The 15,167-nt window shown below is 36.6% G+C and overlaps 2 protein-coding genes across 2 annotated transcripts; both read right to left on the bottom strand.

The window, feature by feature from the left end:
* Nucleotides 1-5,612: 5,612 nt before the first annotated feature.
* LOC125225583 lies at nt 5,613-12,841 on the bottom strand. Its single transcript, XM_048129350.1, has 4 exons — nt 12,718-12,841; nt 10,866-10,911; nt 9,959-9,983; nt 5,613-5,938 (listed from the first exon to the last, which is right to left on the bottom strand). Exons 1-4 carry the CDS (start codon nt 12,770-12,772, stop codon nt 5,753-5,755), a joined length of 312 nt encoding a protein of 103 aa, XP_047985307.1. The 5' UTR covers nt 12,773-12,841; the 3' UTR covers nt 5,613-5,752.
* A 428-nt stretch (nt 12,842-13,269) lies between these two features.
* LOC125225847 lies at nt 13,270-14,769 on the bottom strand. Its single transcript, XM_048129718.1, has 4 exons — nt 14,672-14,769; nt 14,404-14,437; nt 14,020-14,053; nt 13,270-13,563 (listed from the first exon to the last, which is right to left on the bottom strand). The coding sequence occupies exons 1-4, from the start codon at nt 14,724-14,726 to the stop codon at nt 13,381-13,383; spliced, it is 306 nt and encodes a 101-aa protein (XP_047985675.1). The 5' UTR covers nt 14,727-14,769; the 3' UTR covers nt 13,270-13,380.
* Between the last annotated feature and the right edge of the window lie 398 nt (nt 14,770-15,167).

Raw genomic sequence — 15,167 nt, 5'->3', positions numbered from 1 at the left:
TTGAATGTGAATTAAATGATGAATGTTTAGAGGGTGTCCTGCAGTGTTTTAGAAATCTGGATATAGACTTATCTGCTAGTCGCGCAAATGCTAAATGCATTCACTTTTTCATGGACACCCTATTTTTGTTTCTACGATATTTCCCCCATTCACACTAATACCTAAAGTAAATGATTTTTCTAAAACATATATGTATATGTATGTATTCTACAAAAATCAAGAGGTATTGTTATTGTACCAAGTGGCAAGCTCAATTTTATAAAATCTGTCAAGTCAAATGCAAAGAATGGGGCCCCAGCTCTCATTTATATATATGTTATTCCAGCGACCAGCAATTTCAGCGACGTGTTATCCTGGTTGCCGCGGGGCTCTCCGGGCAGCGCTGGCGCTGAAGGGGGCGGCGGCGGTGACATGCTGCAGTCCCTCGCGCCCAACACCGTCAAGCAGTATCACACGTACTTGACACGCTGGTATAATATACCAGCATATTACATATTAAATATTATGTAATGTTTTGTGGAAAATAATATTAATTGTTTTAAGACATCTATTCCACAAATACTAGGTTTTGACAAATTGTGTAACGAGGTAGCTGGCTAGCTGGGTATGAAAGTGTCAATTGTTGCACATCTGCTTTGGTGCTTTTATTGAGAGAAAAGATCTCATCAGGTGATAACGTGAAACGCTTTATGAAGGTGCGTTTTTTCGTATATATCCACCATAACCTAAATATCGAGACGTAATTAGTTTTAAACAATTTGTCAACGTTGTCAACAAGTGTGTGAAATATCCGAGTAAAAAATTAGTCACCCTATTAGCAATTGTTACAGCACACGGAGTGCAAAAATTTGTAGGACTTGATAAAGTTATGTAATACTATTTACCATTATCCTGAAAAGATCCCTATAGAAATTTCAGACTTTATTAAAACTTCTAAAGTAGGTAGCTGTACGGATCAACGAGTGCATAACAACATATAGTTATATGATATACACAAGATGAATTATATCCGTGGTGGGTGTGAACGACTATTTATTGCCTACGAGAAACCACTTAGATTAGTAGGTGGATTAAGTAAATAAGATAGTGGTATTGACACCTCCATTTTCACCTCCCATTTGACCCACCATGCGTCGGTGTTAGCCGCAAATCGATTAGGAGTCAATATTGATGTAACCAGAAAAACATCAGGCCTGATACTTCTAAAGTTATCGATAAATTTTATAATAGGCCCTTAGTGTCTACGATTTATTTTACTAGAGCATCAATAATATATTACGAAGACATGTTTATATGTACCTATAGTTGTTGAGTTGTTAATTCTTAAAAACAAAGATAGTATGTATCTTTGCTGATTCTGACAGTTATAAAACATAAGTATTATAAGATGGCGCTAGATGAATATTAACAAGGAAGGATTTCCTTTTGGTTTAAATAAATTTATTAATGTTTGGTAAATGATGATATCACTAGAAATTGGAGATTTAATAATAATAATAATTCATTTATTGCAGACAACCTTAGTCCATAGGTACAATATACAATTACACACATTCACAAATAAAAATTACATGCAACATAACATTTAAGTGAATAAGGATTATCATGTGTTAAAAATTCACATAATCTTGACAAGCATAATTTTGCTAGGCTAACATTGTATACCTAATACAAAGCCAGAAATAAACTTTGTATATCTCTAAACATCTACAAGTTAATATATATCATTGAAGGAATTTGTGCAGCGTAATAATAATTGGAAATTAAACGAACTTACCTGTAAGTGAAGTTCTATTTCAATTATATTAGCTGCACAAATTCCGAAATGATAACCCTCCGCCCAGGACCCGCGTTGTCCTAGACAACCAGGGATCCCGGAGCTATCCCTGACAAAGTTTAGGATAAGGCTGGCTTTGCTGAGTTGTTAGCAAAAATTATTGTTAAATCATATTCACTGCCAGCGCGAGTTACGCGTTACAAGATAAGCATATACTATGTAGCTATTATGTAGCATACTTTTTCCCGCTCTGTAATCTTGCGATTGAGGATCGCCTAGCGGGTAGCGAGTCGCAGGCAGTGAAGTTATATGTCCTGGTGTATCACTCTAAACTAAATGAAGTTGGTAGCGCCGAACGGCGTGACGGAGACGCTCCGTTCGGAAATGTGACGCAACGTTTTTGAATTTTCGTTCAAAAATTTTAATATTTACTCTAAATATCATGGCTAGGGCTGTATGTACTTCGGCGTACTACAAGTTAATATATATCATTTCGGAATTTGTGCAGCTAATATAATTGAAATAGAACTTCACTTACAGGTAAGTTCGTTTAATTTCCAATAATATGGTTTAATATTCAAACGCCATAAGCAATTATTGCCATATTAATTGTTGCCCATATTATTACCTTACCTACTTTCTGATAGCAGTTTCATTTTCCAGGGGGTCACAGTTCTAACCTAACCTAACCTACTTTTCAAGCACTTTCATTTTCCAGGGGGTCACAGTTCTAACCTAACCTAACCTTCTTTCTGATAGCAGTTTAATTTTCCAGGGGGTCGCAGTTCTAACCTAACCTACTTTCTGATAGCTTTTTAATTTTCCAGGGGGTTACAGTTCTAACCTAACCTAACCTACTTTTCAAGCGGTTGAATTTTCCAGGGGATCACAGTTCTAACCTAACCTAACCTACTTTCTGATAGCAGTTTCATTTTCCATGGGGTCACAGATCTAACCTAACCTAACCTACTTTCTGATAGCAGTTTTATTTTCCAGGGGGTCACAGTTCTAACCTAACCTAACCTACTTTCTGATAGCAGTTTCATTCTCTAGTACTTCTAGTAGTCTCGTCTCTGTGATAATTGCGCATTTCGATGATTCTGCCAAATCACATTATGGAAATTGACTTTTCTGGTCGCTAATTTGGATGACAAATGATGGTATGGAATGTGGTAATTACTGATTTCGATGATTCTGATAAATGACATTATGGAAACTGACTTTATGGTAAACAAAGTTTCTGGCACTTGATTAATATAGTAAATAATGATTATGGCATAAGATGTTATGAGAAACAATATTATGATTGTTGAATAGGGTAGCAAATAAAATTATGGCAAATGAAATTCTGGCAAATGGGGGTATCCCTATTTGATCAATTAATTAGATTCAGATTCAGATTCAGATTCAGATTCAATAGTTTATTCATGGTAAACACATAAATTATTTACATAAGTAATTCATAATTACAAAAAAAAATATAAGATAACAAACTAAAATATGTCGTGTTTACCACGAAATGGTCCCGCCTCAGCGTAAATGCTGACCCCTAGGGGTCAGCGCTGATCTTCCGGCGAGACCAGTTTGTGGGCCACGAACGCAGCTATGCGGCCTGCCCTTCCGACATATCTGAACGCACCCACTATTGCGAGGCGGTAATCAGCGCCATCTGGACTGCGGGTAGGTTTACACATATTGACACAATAAATAAATAAAAATGGCCGGTCAGGTCGCACAGCGTGCCAATGAGTTCAAAATAACAAAATTGAACCATTTCACTCATATACCTACATTTTAATATTAAAACTTACATTAAGTATTAAAGTGCTACATAATTAGTCCTGTGTACAAATATTTCTAAAAGAAGAAGCCAGAGAATTATGTTATTTTGCCGTTAATGTGAGTTTCTACAGTTAACCATGAAATGGGCCTGGATTTGCATTCTTACACATGGAAATATTAAAGAAAAACAGCTACATGAAAGAAAAGTAACCGCGCACAGGTGGATGACATGACACAACATGTTAATTTAATGGAGGAGAAATACAATAAAGCTTAATGTGAACACAATAAAATAAACAACAAACAATAGTTATGAAGAGAGGACAGTAAAAACGGGTAAGTTTATTATTATAACTTGTATTATAACTTTTTTTGTTGTTAATGAAAAAAATATATACATGAGTATAAAAGTTAATAGGATTTGACGTAACTTTGAATAGGAGGTAATTTAACGCATAAAATTGTTTCAATTTTCAACTTTATTCTATAGAGCTTTTCCGTTAAGATTTTCCCTATGTCCCCTTCAGCAGTTTATTAAATACAATTTTCGGAGACTAAATTAATTAAGCATGTCCTTTATCACGTTTCTTTATCCTTTACTCTCCATATATTTTATTTAAATTGTAACAATGGTTAATTTATACTTACTGAAATTTATATTACATATGTAAACAATACAAACACTTGTAATAATACGTGCATTTTTGGAGTCCATGCTACTAGGATTAGGGTTGCCAGTTACAAAATTGAAATATCTTGACATTCTTGACTATTGTTGCAAATATATTTATAAACATATTTCCTGACATCCTTTTAGTACCGTTTTGTAACTAAAAATTGGTAACCAGCTTCGAAACGGGAAAAAAATCCCAATTCGTAACTGGCTTCAAATTAGAACTTTTCCATTACCGATTTGTAACCAAGTTTGGTAACCGGCTTCGAAACGGGAAAAATAATCCCGTATTGTAACTGGTTACAAAATAAGACTAAATCATTACCGATTCGTAGCCATGGTTGGTAACCAGCTTCCAAATGGCATTTTTTTTGCCGTATATGAATACATGATTTATTCGAATAATGCTGACATTGAGTAATTTTGTAGGGTTCCGTAGTCAACTACGTTGGCTAGGAACCCTTATAGTTTCGCTCTGTCCGTCTGTACACCGTCCTAGCTTCGATTTGGTAGAAACTTCGATCAGTAACTCGGGGCCCAATACGTAACCGGCTACAAACAGGGAATTTTGTATTCTCGTTCTGTAGCCAGTTACAAAACATAGATACCAAACGGTACTACTCTGGCACAATACGTAACCGGCTACAAAATGGGAATCAAGATTCCCGGTTTGTAGCCGGTTACGAAATTTTGGCTACTAAACGGTACTAAATCCCTGACATCGCTTAATATCGCTAAAGGGAATCAAGTACATATTACTTCTAGAGGATTAAATATCAATGAAACTTTTGCAGTCACAGTCACAGTGCATGACTTGATGTGCACAAATAACGCAAAAAACACGTTTATCACTGCTTCCAGTAGTTCCATAGGTGGTAAATCATCTTCATTCATCACTAGATTCACCCACTTTTATCAAATTTGAGGCAGAAAATTTGACTATATTCAATGTCAAATTATTTTATCCACTAGTGGATAAAGTGTGTTTTTACCCGCTGGCATTGAAGGATAAAACATGTGTTTCTGAGCTAGTGAGGGGAATTTTTTTTCGTCTGGCAACCCTAACTACGATTAAACAATAAATACTTCTTTGGAATTTGTCCAACCTGTTGTCATTTGCTGTTTCATTTGTAATGTAGCGGAGGAGCATGAGAATGAGGAGGAATGTAGCATATGTGCATATTGTGCATACACATGGCAAATCGTCCAGACTCCGTAGCTCATGGTTCTCTCTTTATTGTTCTTCCGTATTATTACCAGGCCAGAGAGCGATAGCTACTACAGCTACGGAGCGTCAATGATTGGCCTCTTTTCTAGAATATTATCTATTTAATTGTAATTTTGGGGTATAAAAAAGTGTACAATATATTTTAGTCGCGTGATTATTTTAATTTCATTATTTACACTAACTACTTAAATAACATAATAAATTAATAATCCTAATTCATTACAATATTCAAATCCTAATTCATTACAATATCAATTTCTTGCTTGAAGTCCAGGTTTCCTTTCGAGAGGTTTTATTGTTTGCTGTGTTCTTCATGTACTTCTCCATCTTTATTCTTAATATCGTCGGTCTCATGTTCTTTGTTTACCACCTTCCCATTTACAATGGTTTCACTATCGGACTGATAATGGGATTTACCCTCAACATGGCTGTTCGGGCCGTCCGGTTTCATGTTCCTCAAGTCGTCAAAAGTTTTGTCCTGCAAGAATTTAATAATTATTAGTGATTTGTTTTACCAGTTGATACGGTATATGGGCACTTTCAGAAATTGGGACCCAACATTAGTGACAGTTATTAGCAAAAAGTTAACTCACTGTCAGTTTTGTAACGCAACTAAGTATGAAACTTCAATAAAAAATTGTTTGTGTTAATTACATAAACTATAAGGGATAAATAGGGAGTTGGTGGAGTACGTTCGCCAGAATACTGGCTATACGCTGAGGGTGTTCCAGATGCAGTCGCGCCACTACGTGCACTTCAGTTCGTTTGTGGTGCGCGTGCCGCGGCCGCTACGAGACACTAGCGCGAGCGCAGACTTCTGGCTGAAGGGTGTGTTTCGGCGATTCCGGGGCAACCTGTCGAACCCTACGCCGAGTCAGACGACGCAACGAAGCCACGCTGTTACGCTGTCGCCTAAATAGAATATTGTTTTTTTTCGTCTGTTTTGTGTTTTTTACTACTTTAGTGCTGTATGAATTGTTTTTATTTTTTAGTTTCTCAGTGCTTTGGTTTTACTGTTATGCTGTGTGACGTATATGAATAATAAATCATAAAAAATAATAATAAATAAATAATTAATGATCTGCATATAGAACGGGAAAAAAGTTGATTTTTAGGCAGATTTTATGCTTAATTGTCGTTGCAAAACTGACAGCGAGTTATTTTTTTGTTAACAACTGCCACTAATTTTGGGTCCCAATTTCTGAAAATTGTATTTTTTTTAATAGATTTTGCCACTGTGTGGTGTGACTCAAAGATTTTCACGGTGACAACGGAATACAAATACTAACTGTAAAATATCAACCGACATAAACCAAATCAATTCAAACTCATTGACATTAAGCTGGCTGGTAGAATTTACCTATAAATGATGATTTTGAATCATAAATCTAAATATATAAAAGAAGAAGCTGACTGACTGACATATCAACGCACAGCCGAAACCGCTGGTCCTAGAGCTTTCAAATTTGGCACGTAGGTTCCTTATATAGTGTAGAGGAGCACTAAGAAAGGATTTTCCAAAATTCACCTCCTAAGGGGGTCAAATGGGGGTTCAAAGTTTGTATGGGGAAACAAGATTAGTTTGACTATTTTATTCGAAACTTCACAGGAAGATTCCTTAAGACATATGACTGAATACGTGTTTCAGGTTTTTTGAAAATGTAACCTCTAAAAGGGTGAAAAGGGGGTGATAAAGTCAAAATATCAATATGGGTATCGTTTTTATGGTTTATCGGGTCGCTGATCATGATAAATACAACGTTTTTAAAATCTAACGAGGCGGAAGTGAAATACCTTCTCCCCTGTTGCGGTGCAATGGGGTTTAAATATCAAAAAAATATATAAAAGAAGATATTGACTGACTGACTGACATATCAACGCACAGCCGAAACCGCTGGTCCTAGAGATGTCAAATTTGGCACGTAGGTTCCTTATATAGTGTAGAGGAGCACTAAGAAAGGATTTTTCAAAATTCGCCTCCTAAGGGGGTCAAATGGGGATTCAAAGTTTGTATGGGGAAACAATGTTAGTTTCACTGTTTTATTCGAAACTTCACAGGAGAGATCCTAAAAACATATGACTAAAGACGTGTTTCAGGTTTTTTGAAAATTTAACCCCTAAAAGGGTGAAAAGGGGGTGATAAAGTAAAAAAAACAATATGGGTATCGTTTTTATGACTAATCGGGTCGCTGATCACGATAAATACAACGCTTTTAAAATCTAACGAGGCGGAAGTGAAATACCTTCTCCCCTGTTGTAGTGAAATGGGGTTTAAATATCAAAAAATATATAAAAGAAGAAACTGACTGACTGACTAACTGACATATCAACACACAGCCGAAACCGCTGGTCCTAGAGATTTCAAATTTGGCACATAGGTTCCTTATATGGCGTAGAGGAGCACTAAGAAAGGATTTTGCAAAATTCTCCTTTTAAAAGGGTGAAATGGGGGGTTCAAAGTTTGTATGGGGAAACAAGATTAGTTTGACTATTTTATTCGAAACTTCACAGGAGGATTCCTAAAGACATATGACTAAATACATGTTTCAGGTTTTTTTGAAAATTTGACCCCTAAAGGGGTGCAAAGGGGGTAAAGTTAAAAACACAATATGGGTATCGTTTTTATGGTTATATTTATGGATATTAAAATCTAATGAGGTGCAAAAGAAATTTTCTCCCCTGTTGTTGTGCAATGGGGTTAAAATATCCAAAATAGCCATAAGTATAGGTTTAGTTTTTATCTTTACTTCTGGTTCAAGAGATTTCAAATTGACACGGAAGTTCCTTAGAGGAGCACTAAGAAAGGATTTTTCAAAGCTCACCTCCTAGCATGATAATTTGACAGGGACAGGGACAGGGACGGGGACGGGGACGGGGACGGGGACGGGATAGGGATAGGGATAGGGATAGGGATAGGGATAGGGATAGGGATAGGGATAGGGATAGGGATAGGGATAGGGATAGGGATAGGGATAGGGATAGGGATAGGGATAGGATAGGATAGGGATAGGATAGGGATAGGGATAGGGATAGGGATAGGGATAGGGATAGGGATAGGGATAGGGATAGGAGGGATAGGATAGGATAGGGATAGGGATAGGGATAGGGATAGGATAGGGATAGGGATAGGGATAGGGATAGGGATAGGGATAGGGATAGGGATAGGGATAGGGATAGGGATAGGGATAGGGATAGGGATAGGGATAGGGATAGGGATAGGGATAGGGATAGGGATAGGGATAGGGATAGGGATAGGGATAGGGATAGGGATAGGGATAGGGATAGGGATAGGATAGGGATAGGGATAGGGATAGGGATAGGGATAGGGATAGGGATAGGGATAGGGATAGGGATAGGGATAGGGATAGGGATAGGGATAGGGATAGGGATAGGGATAGGGATAGGGATAGGGATAGGGATAGGGATAGGGATAGGGATAGGGATAGGGATAGGGATAGGGATAGGGATAGGGATAGGGATAGGGATAGGGATTGGGGTCGGAATAATCGGTCGGCAATCGATATCTAGGCAGTATAAAATGCAGGCGGCTCAGTGGGAAGGGATTAAGTAGGCATTGGCGAGTATCCTGCATCCTTAATAACTATTACATTCAATGTGCTGTAAGAAGATCGTTGTTTGCCTGCCTTTTATATGTTTACGTTTGCAGTAAGTAAGATAAGCAAAATGGAAAAAATTGTAAGCGATAATGCAAGGAAGTACTTTTTACCCTACCGACCATAGCGTCGAAGTACTGGCTATGTGGGTTGTATGAAGTTTCCCCAGTATAAATATTTATACAGGTAAAATACATACATATTCGTACCTACTACCTAAGCTGTGGTCGCTGTGTAACAATTCTACAATCATTGCAAGAATTTCATTTAAAACAATAGTAATATGTGTAAGGTACAGTCAGCCAAAAAAGTGGTTTACCACTTTTCAATCAATAGAGTCGAAAAGTGGTAAACCACTTTCTTGGCTGACCGTACAGCAAGTTACAATGCCCCCCCCCCCCCCCCCCCCCCCCCCAGTCGAGAATTGATCGAAATAATCGCGGACAGATGTACCTACAAAGAAACCTACGGATCCAAATGAAAATCTTATTTTTTGTAAACGTTTCAATAAGAATACTTTTATTACGCGGGCGAAGCCGCGGGTAAAAGCTAGTACTAAATAGATTGATGGATTTGATTTAATTTGATGTTTTATAGTTAGTATTTTGTTCGTGTTGGTGTGGTAAAAAGGTGCATTTTACCCACATGTGAATAAAAGTAAATGAAGAATTTGAGTTTCCCTCAAATGATGAATTTGAATGCCAAACGTTTAAGACAACAAGTTAAAATGTGTAGGAAATTACTTTGCACTCTTGTGGATAAAATGCAATTTTGCTATCTGTTTTCGAATAGCAAAGTAAGCCTTTAACAGTTGGTGCGGTGAAAATGTTATTAGCAACAAACTAAGAGTAAATTATGAAAATTATAGTAATAAAATGTCTTACCACATCTGAAAATAAGCCGGAAAATCTAGAAAGCAGAAAAAAACCCTTTAAAATTATTCCAACATGACGAAATTAAATGCAATAGTAGAGGGCCAAAAGTATACGATAAGCTAGATTTTTTAAATTATTTTTCCCGTAATCTACATAAAATTAGGCATTATTTGAGTGGTATTCAATTGCATAGGTATATCCAAAATTTTTAAATTCGCTCCACCCTACGGTGTATCGCTTTTTGTTAAATTCGAAAAAAAAATACATATTTTGTTTCAATACATAGGTAATAAATGGATTAATTAGTGTGAGAGGACCTTAATCATAACATTAAAGTCGTTGTCAAGTGTTTGACGGCACATGTCAAAACAAATAACATTAGGAAGTGGTAAGGAATGCCACACACGTGTTCAGTATTTTTTTTTTATAATTCGATAACCGTAAGAGTTAGGAGGCTAGTTTGTTAGAGAAATTGATTAGGTATATTAAAGAAATTGATTATATTATTGAACTAAAGAATCTTCCCTTAAAGTTAGCGGAATTCAATAAAAGAGGGTGTATATTTCGATAGAAATGATATAATAAATTGTCATATATTTACGTACGGTATATTTAGGTTTATTTTAATTCCTATTTATGTATGTTTATTAGTATTAAGATTATTTGACGTTTTCTATCACTCACTGCATCACCTACTCAAATCAGTTGTTTTTTGTGTCTTGTCTCCACTACCCAAAGGTTGTCTGGAAGAGATCGCTCTTTAGCGATAAGACCGCCTGTTGTCTACCACAGTTAATTAAAGTTATGTGATGTAATCTTGTTATATTGGTGAACAATAAAGAATATTTGTATTGTATTGTATTGTATATTTTTGTATAGGTATGAAAGTTTATTATTAGACTACACGAGTACTTACAATCCGAGCGACGGGAAACCGGCGTCGTCGTCATCATCATCGCTCGCTGAAAATAATTAAAAAACAGTAAAATAAGTAAAATAAGTAAGTAAACTAGCTTTTGCCCGCGAATTCGCGCAATTCGAAAATTGCGACATGCTGCATACCAACGTCCACCCCTCATTTTAGGGAAGTGGGGGACAAAAAGTAGCCTATGTCACTCTCCATCCCTTCAACTATCTCCACTTAAAAAATCACCTCAATTCGTCGCTCCGTTTTGCCGTGAAGGACGGACAAATAAACAGACACACACACTTTCCCATTTATAATATTAGTATGGATTAGTATGGATAACCTAACGACCCTCCCGGCTTTGCACGGATTTACCCAAAACCTAATTCCTTTTTCATCTTTCTCAAGATTCAGTGACTATTGAAAATTTAAAGTCACATGTGATTTTAAAGTACATGCATGTATAATTTCTCAAAAACAAAGCTTATAACGTTATAACACTAATATCACTTTGTCGTTTTCTTTTAAACCCTTATATTGTATGATTTGTGGCACTGAAACTTGAACAGTTTCATACTCTGGCTATACCGCTTGTGATTACAGGAGTGAGTTTATGTATGTACGGTCAACCAATTTGAATCCTAGGCCACTTTAGAACCCTGTCTTATTTAAACCATGTTCTATTTGCCATAAGAAGTCACATTGACGTTTACTGTGCAAAGGTTCTACAGTGGCCTAGGATTCAAATTGGTTGACTGTACCTGTATTCAGTACTTTTTAACCCCCGACGCAAAAACGAAGGGGTGTTATAAGTTTGACGTGTCTGTCTGTCTGTCTGTCTGTCTGTTTGTCTGTCTGTCTGTCTGTGTGTGTGACTCTCTGTGGCATCGTAGCTGCCGAACGGATGAACCGATTTCGATTTAGTTTTTTTTTGTTTGAAAGCTGAGTTAGTCGGGAGTGTTCTTAGCTATGTTTCATGAAAATCGGTCCACTATGTCGCGGTCGGGGGTTTTTCAAAATTTTAATTGTGTGGTTAGGTTATTGAATTTATCAAACGAGACCGGAAACTTCGTTCTATAAAGTTTATAGGTAAACTGCTGTGTTGACGATGACGGGTTAAAAATTTCAACATCCCTTCTTCCCGTACGTGTCGTAGACGAATGAAAACGGGGCCTTTAATACACATAAAAACAAAAAGGACTAAGGTGCATTAGGGTAATTCGGAATGATAAAAATGCTCTGGGAATTCCGAAAGAGGAATCTTGATATGATGGAAATAATGGTGATTTTTGTGCGACTTTCGAAATTAGACGACTTTCGGAATTACCCTAGTATACCATATGCCTCATTTCAAGGTTGCAGAATTTTATAGAATGAAAAAAAAAATCCTTATTTGCTTGAATATGGTAACAAAATAGGTCTTATGTCTAAGTTTTCGATGCATATTCAACTTGCATGCTTACGCGAGTAATTAGGAACCCTTACAGCTTACAGCTTCGCAACCGCTGTATGTCTGTCCATCCCATCCTACATCCTACACCCTATAACACACACTACACACACACAGTCCCCGTTGCGTCCGTCTGTCTGTATGTAGGTTCGCAAAAAACTCAAAAAATTAAAAAACGGATTCTGGAGTGACACTTGAGAAAGGTTTTAGGTTCAGGGGCCCGATTTTTGAGTCTCACTGTCACTAAAATACCGGTTGTAAACGGTGACTTGCCTATTATTTTCAGAGACAATTTTCTGAATTCGAACGCGTGAGACTCAAAAATCGGCCAGCAGGTTTCGTGTAACGCGTGCAAAACTGGGGCGAATTTTTAGTCTAAATATAAACGAAACTAAAACCAAATATGTTTACCGGTAGCACAAGCAACAAAAGCCACAACGAAAAGTAGGATTATGAATTTCGACATTTTTAATTATTTGATATAGGTATTTTGAATACGAACTGTAACAGCTAGAGAAGTTGTGATGGTTTCGGCTATCCACCTGCGAATATATAGTTACGCGTGCGCGCCAGAGCCACGTGAAGTTGGGGGAGGTTGGGGTAAGTTCGTATCGTAACATGTCAAATAAAAATAATCTTTATTAGACTTTTTCTTTAGTGCCTTCAGGTGTTTCACATTATCTTAAGTTTGCTTGCCCATTACTTACAATATGATGATATGCAAGTAAAAAAAATAGTTACATATTTTGCCTCCCAAAATTGTCACAAGGCTCAAATATTGTTTAAGTGATGTGTAACTGGCAGCAGTGCCAAAAAATACACAAATTGGAATAAGTTACTACTAATGTAGGTAGTTAATTGTTGTTAGTCAAAAAATGTTTCAGAATTTAAGTGTTAATTGTATTAAATTTTAAATTTAGACGGTAGACGATATGTTTCAGGGTTGAGTACTGGGTAGGTAAATAAAAATCTTTGGTATAAATCGCGCGACTTATTTATTTTATTAATACACTAATAATTTTACTCAGTGCAGCATTCAGTTAATCAATGTTCTATTCAGATCATTCGTTTATTTTAATGTTTCGAGGTGTTTTCAGTAACTTTTCCGTTGTCGTTCTTGATTTTCTTCTGGGAGTCTCCTTGGTCAACGACTTTGCCGTCCACTGTGTCTAAATGATGTTCTTCTTCAGTGTAAGTAGCCTGCACTCTTTCGTTGGGCGCAGGTTTAAGATTCTTGACCAAATTTTCAGCAGCTTTCTGTAATCCAACTAATATTATAAATGGGAAAGTGTGTGTGTCTGTTTGTTTGTCCGTCTTTTGCGGCAAAACGGAGCAACGAATTGACGTGATTTTTTAAGTGGAGTTAGTTGAAGGGATGGAGAGTGACATAGGCTACTTTTTGTCTCTTTCTAACGCGAGCGAAGCCGCAGGCAAAAGCTACTCCTATTAGCATAAAGAAATTTACAGCCGTGTGATAGAACCTATACTAAGCAATTATGGATTGTTGCAGAGTGCAGTGTACCTACAGTTCTAATTTTAAATTTTATTGGGTACAAGTATGTACTAATTTGGGGAAACTTCCCTTCAGAAGAATTATTTGAGCACTGGGTACAATAAGTGCCTAAAGGTATTTAGAAACGTATTTTTTAAATCAATAAGGAAGTAAGTTATGTAACTTAAACCTATAGAAAACTATAATAATTTGATACTCACCGCGGTGTCACTGAACGGTTTCATAAAATCGCCCCTGTAAAATCAAAAACGAATTTTAAAATAAAATTATAAAAACGTTGTCACAGTATAATAAAGATAGTACTCTTTATTATACTGTGACATACATACAGTATGGCCACTCCCGCCCCCCGCTGAAAGTGTCGCACACCCCCTCTCGGTTATTTCACAGTTACCGCTTGTCAAAAACGCGAACAGTCGACCTGTCATATCTCACTCACACAAGCATGGTACGTGTTCACCTACACGAGCTTAGAATGTGTGCTACGAACGCGCCTCTTTCATATATTAGATCACCAGTGTCCGAGATGTGACGTTGTGCCCTGTTTATGTTTAATTATTCTTACACTGTAATGTACAACTTACATAAAGCTTGTAGAGCCGTCTCCATTATCATCGGCTGAAACAAGTAAAACTAATTTTAGTAAAATGATGGAGGTTAGTGGAGTTTATTGTATAAATCAAATATTTTAATTTGTTTTTTAAACTTAACAAATATTGGACTTAGTAGGCATCTCCTGTCGATTTAAAACACTCCACATCATATTTTAATTTATCGCCACACTCTTCGAATTTCCTTTCTTCCGCACTTTTACCGTAATTTACTATTCTGTGGCCGATATAAAGAACTCACCGGTGATGCATGCTGCAAATGTAGCCACCAAAAAGATGATTACGAACTTAGACATGTTGTTTTTTTTCTTCTCAACGGGTAATACAGTATTGCTGAAAGCAAGCGTGATTCTGATGACTTTGTTTCATATGCCCGGATTATATACCAAATACTAACTAATCGCTAGGTATTGTTTGTAGAAAAAACATAATAGTAAACCTAATTTGGAAGTCGGTTATTTGGGACATTTAGTTATAATTACAATGATTAAGTGATTATCTGTATAGTTGCTTGTAAAACAATTTGTTAAAGTCGTTAGAAGTTGTTAATAGCAATGTTATTATATCTATTACATGGAGTAAACTGGAACAGAGTGACCATTTTTTTTTTAATAAAGCAAACCTGTCATTTTTTAACTCGCTAGTAACTGGCCACCGGTTAGTAACTGGCCACCTTTTGGTAAGTAATTGGTACTTATTAAAATGAATAATAATAATAATATATCTAGGTGGATGGA

This window comes from Leguminivora glycinivorella, chromosome 4 (genome assembly GCF_023078275.1).
Source record: "Leguminivora glycinivorella isolate SPB_JAAS2020 chromosome 4, LegGlyc_1.1, whole genome shotgun sequence".
NCBI lineage: Eukaryota > Metazoa > Arthropoda > Insecta > Lepidoptera > Tortricidae > Leguminivora > Leguminivora glycinivorella.
This window is presented reverse-complemented; position numbering and strand designations above follow the sequence as displayed.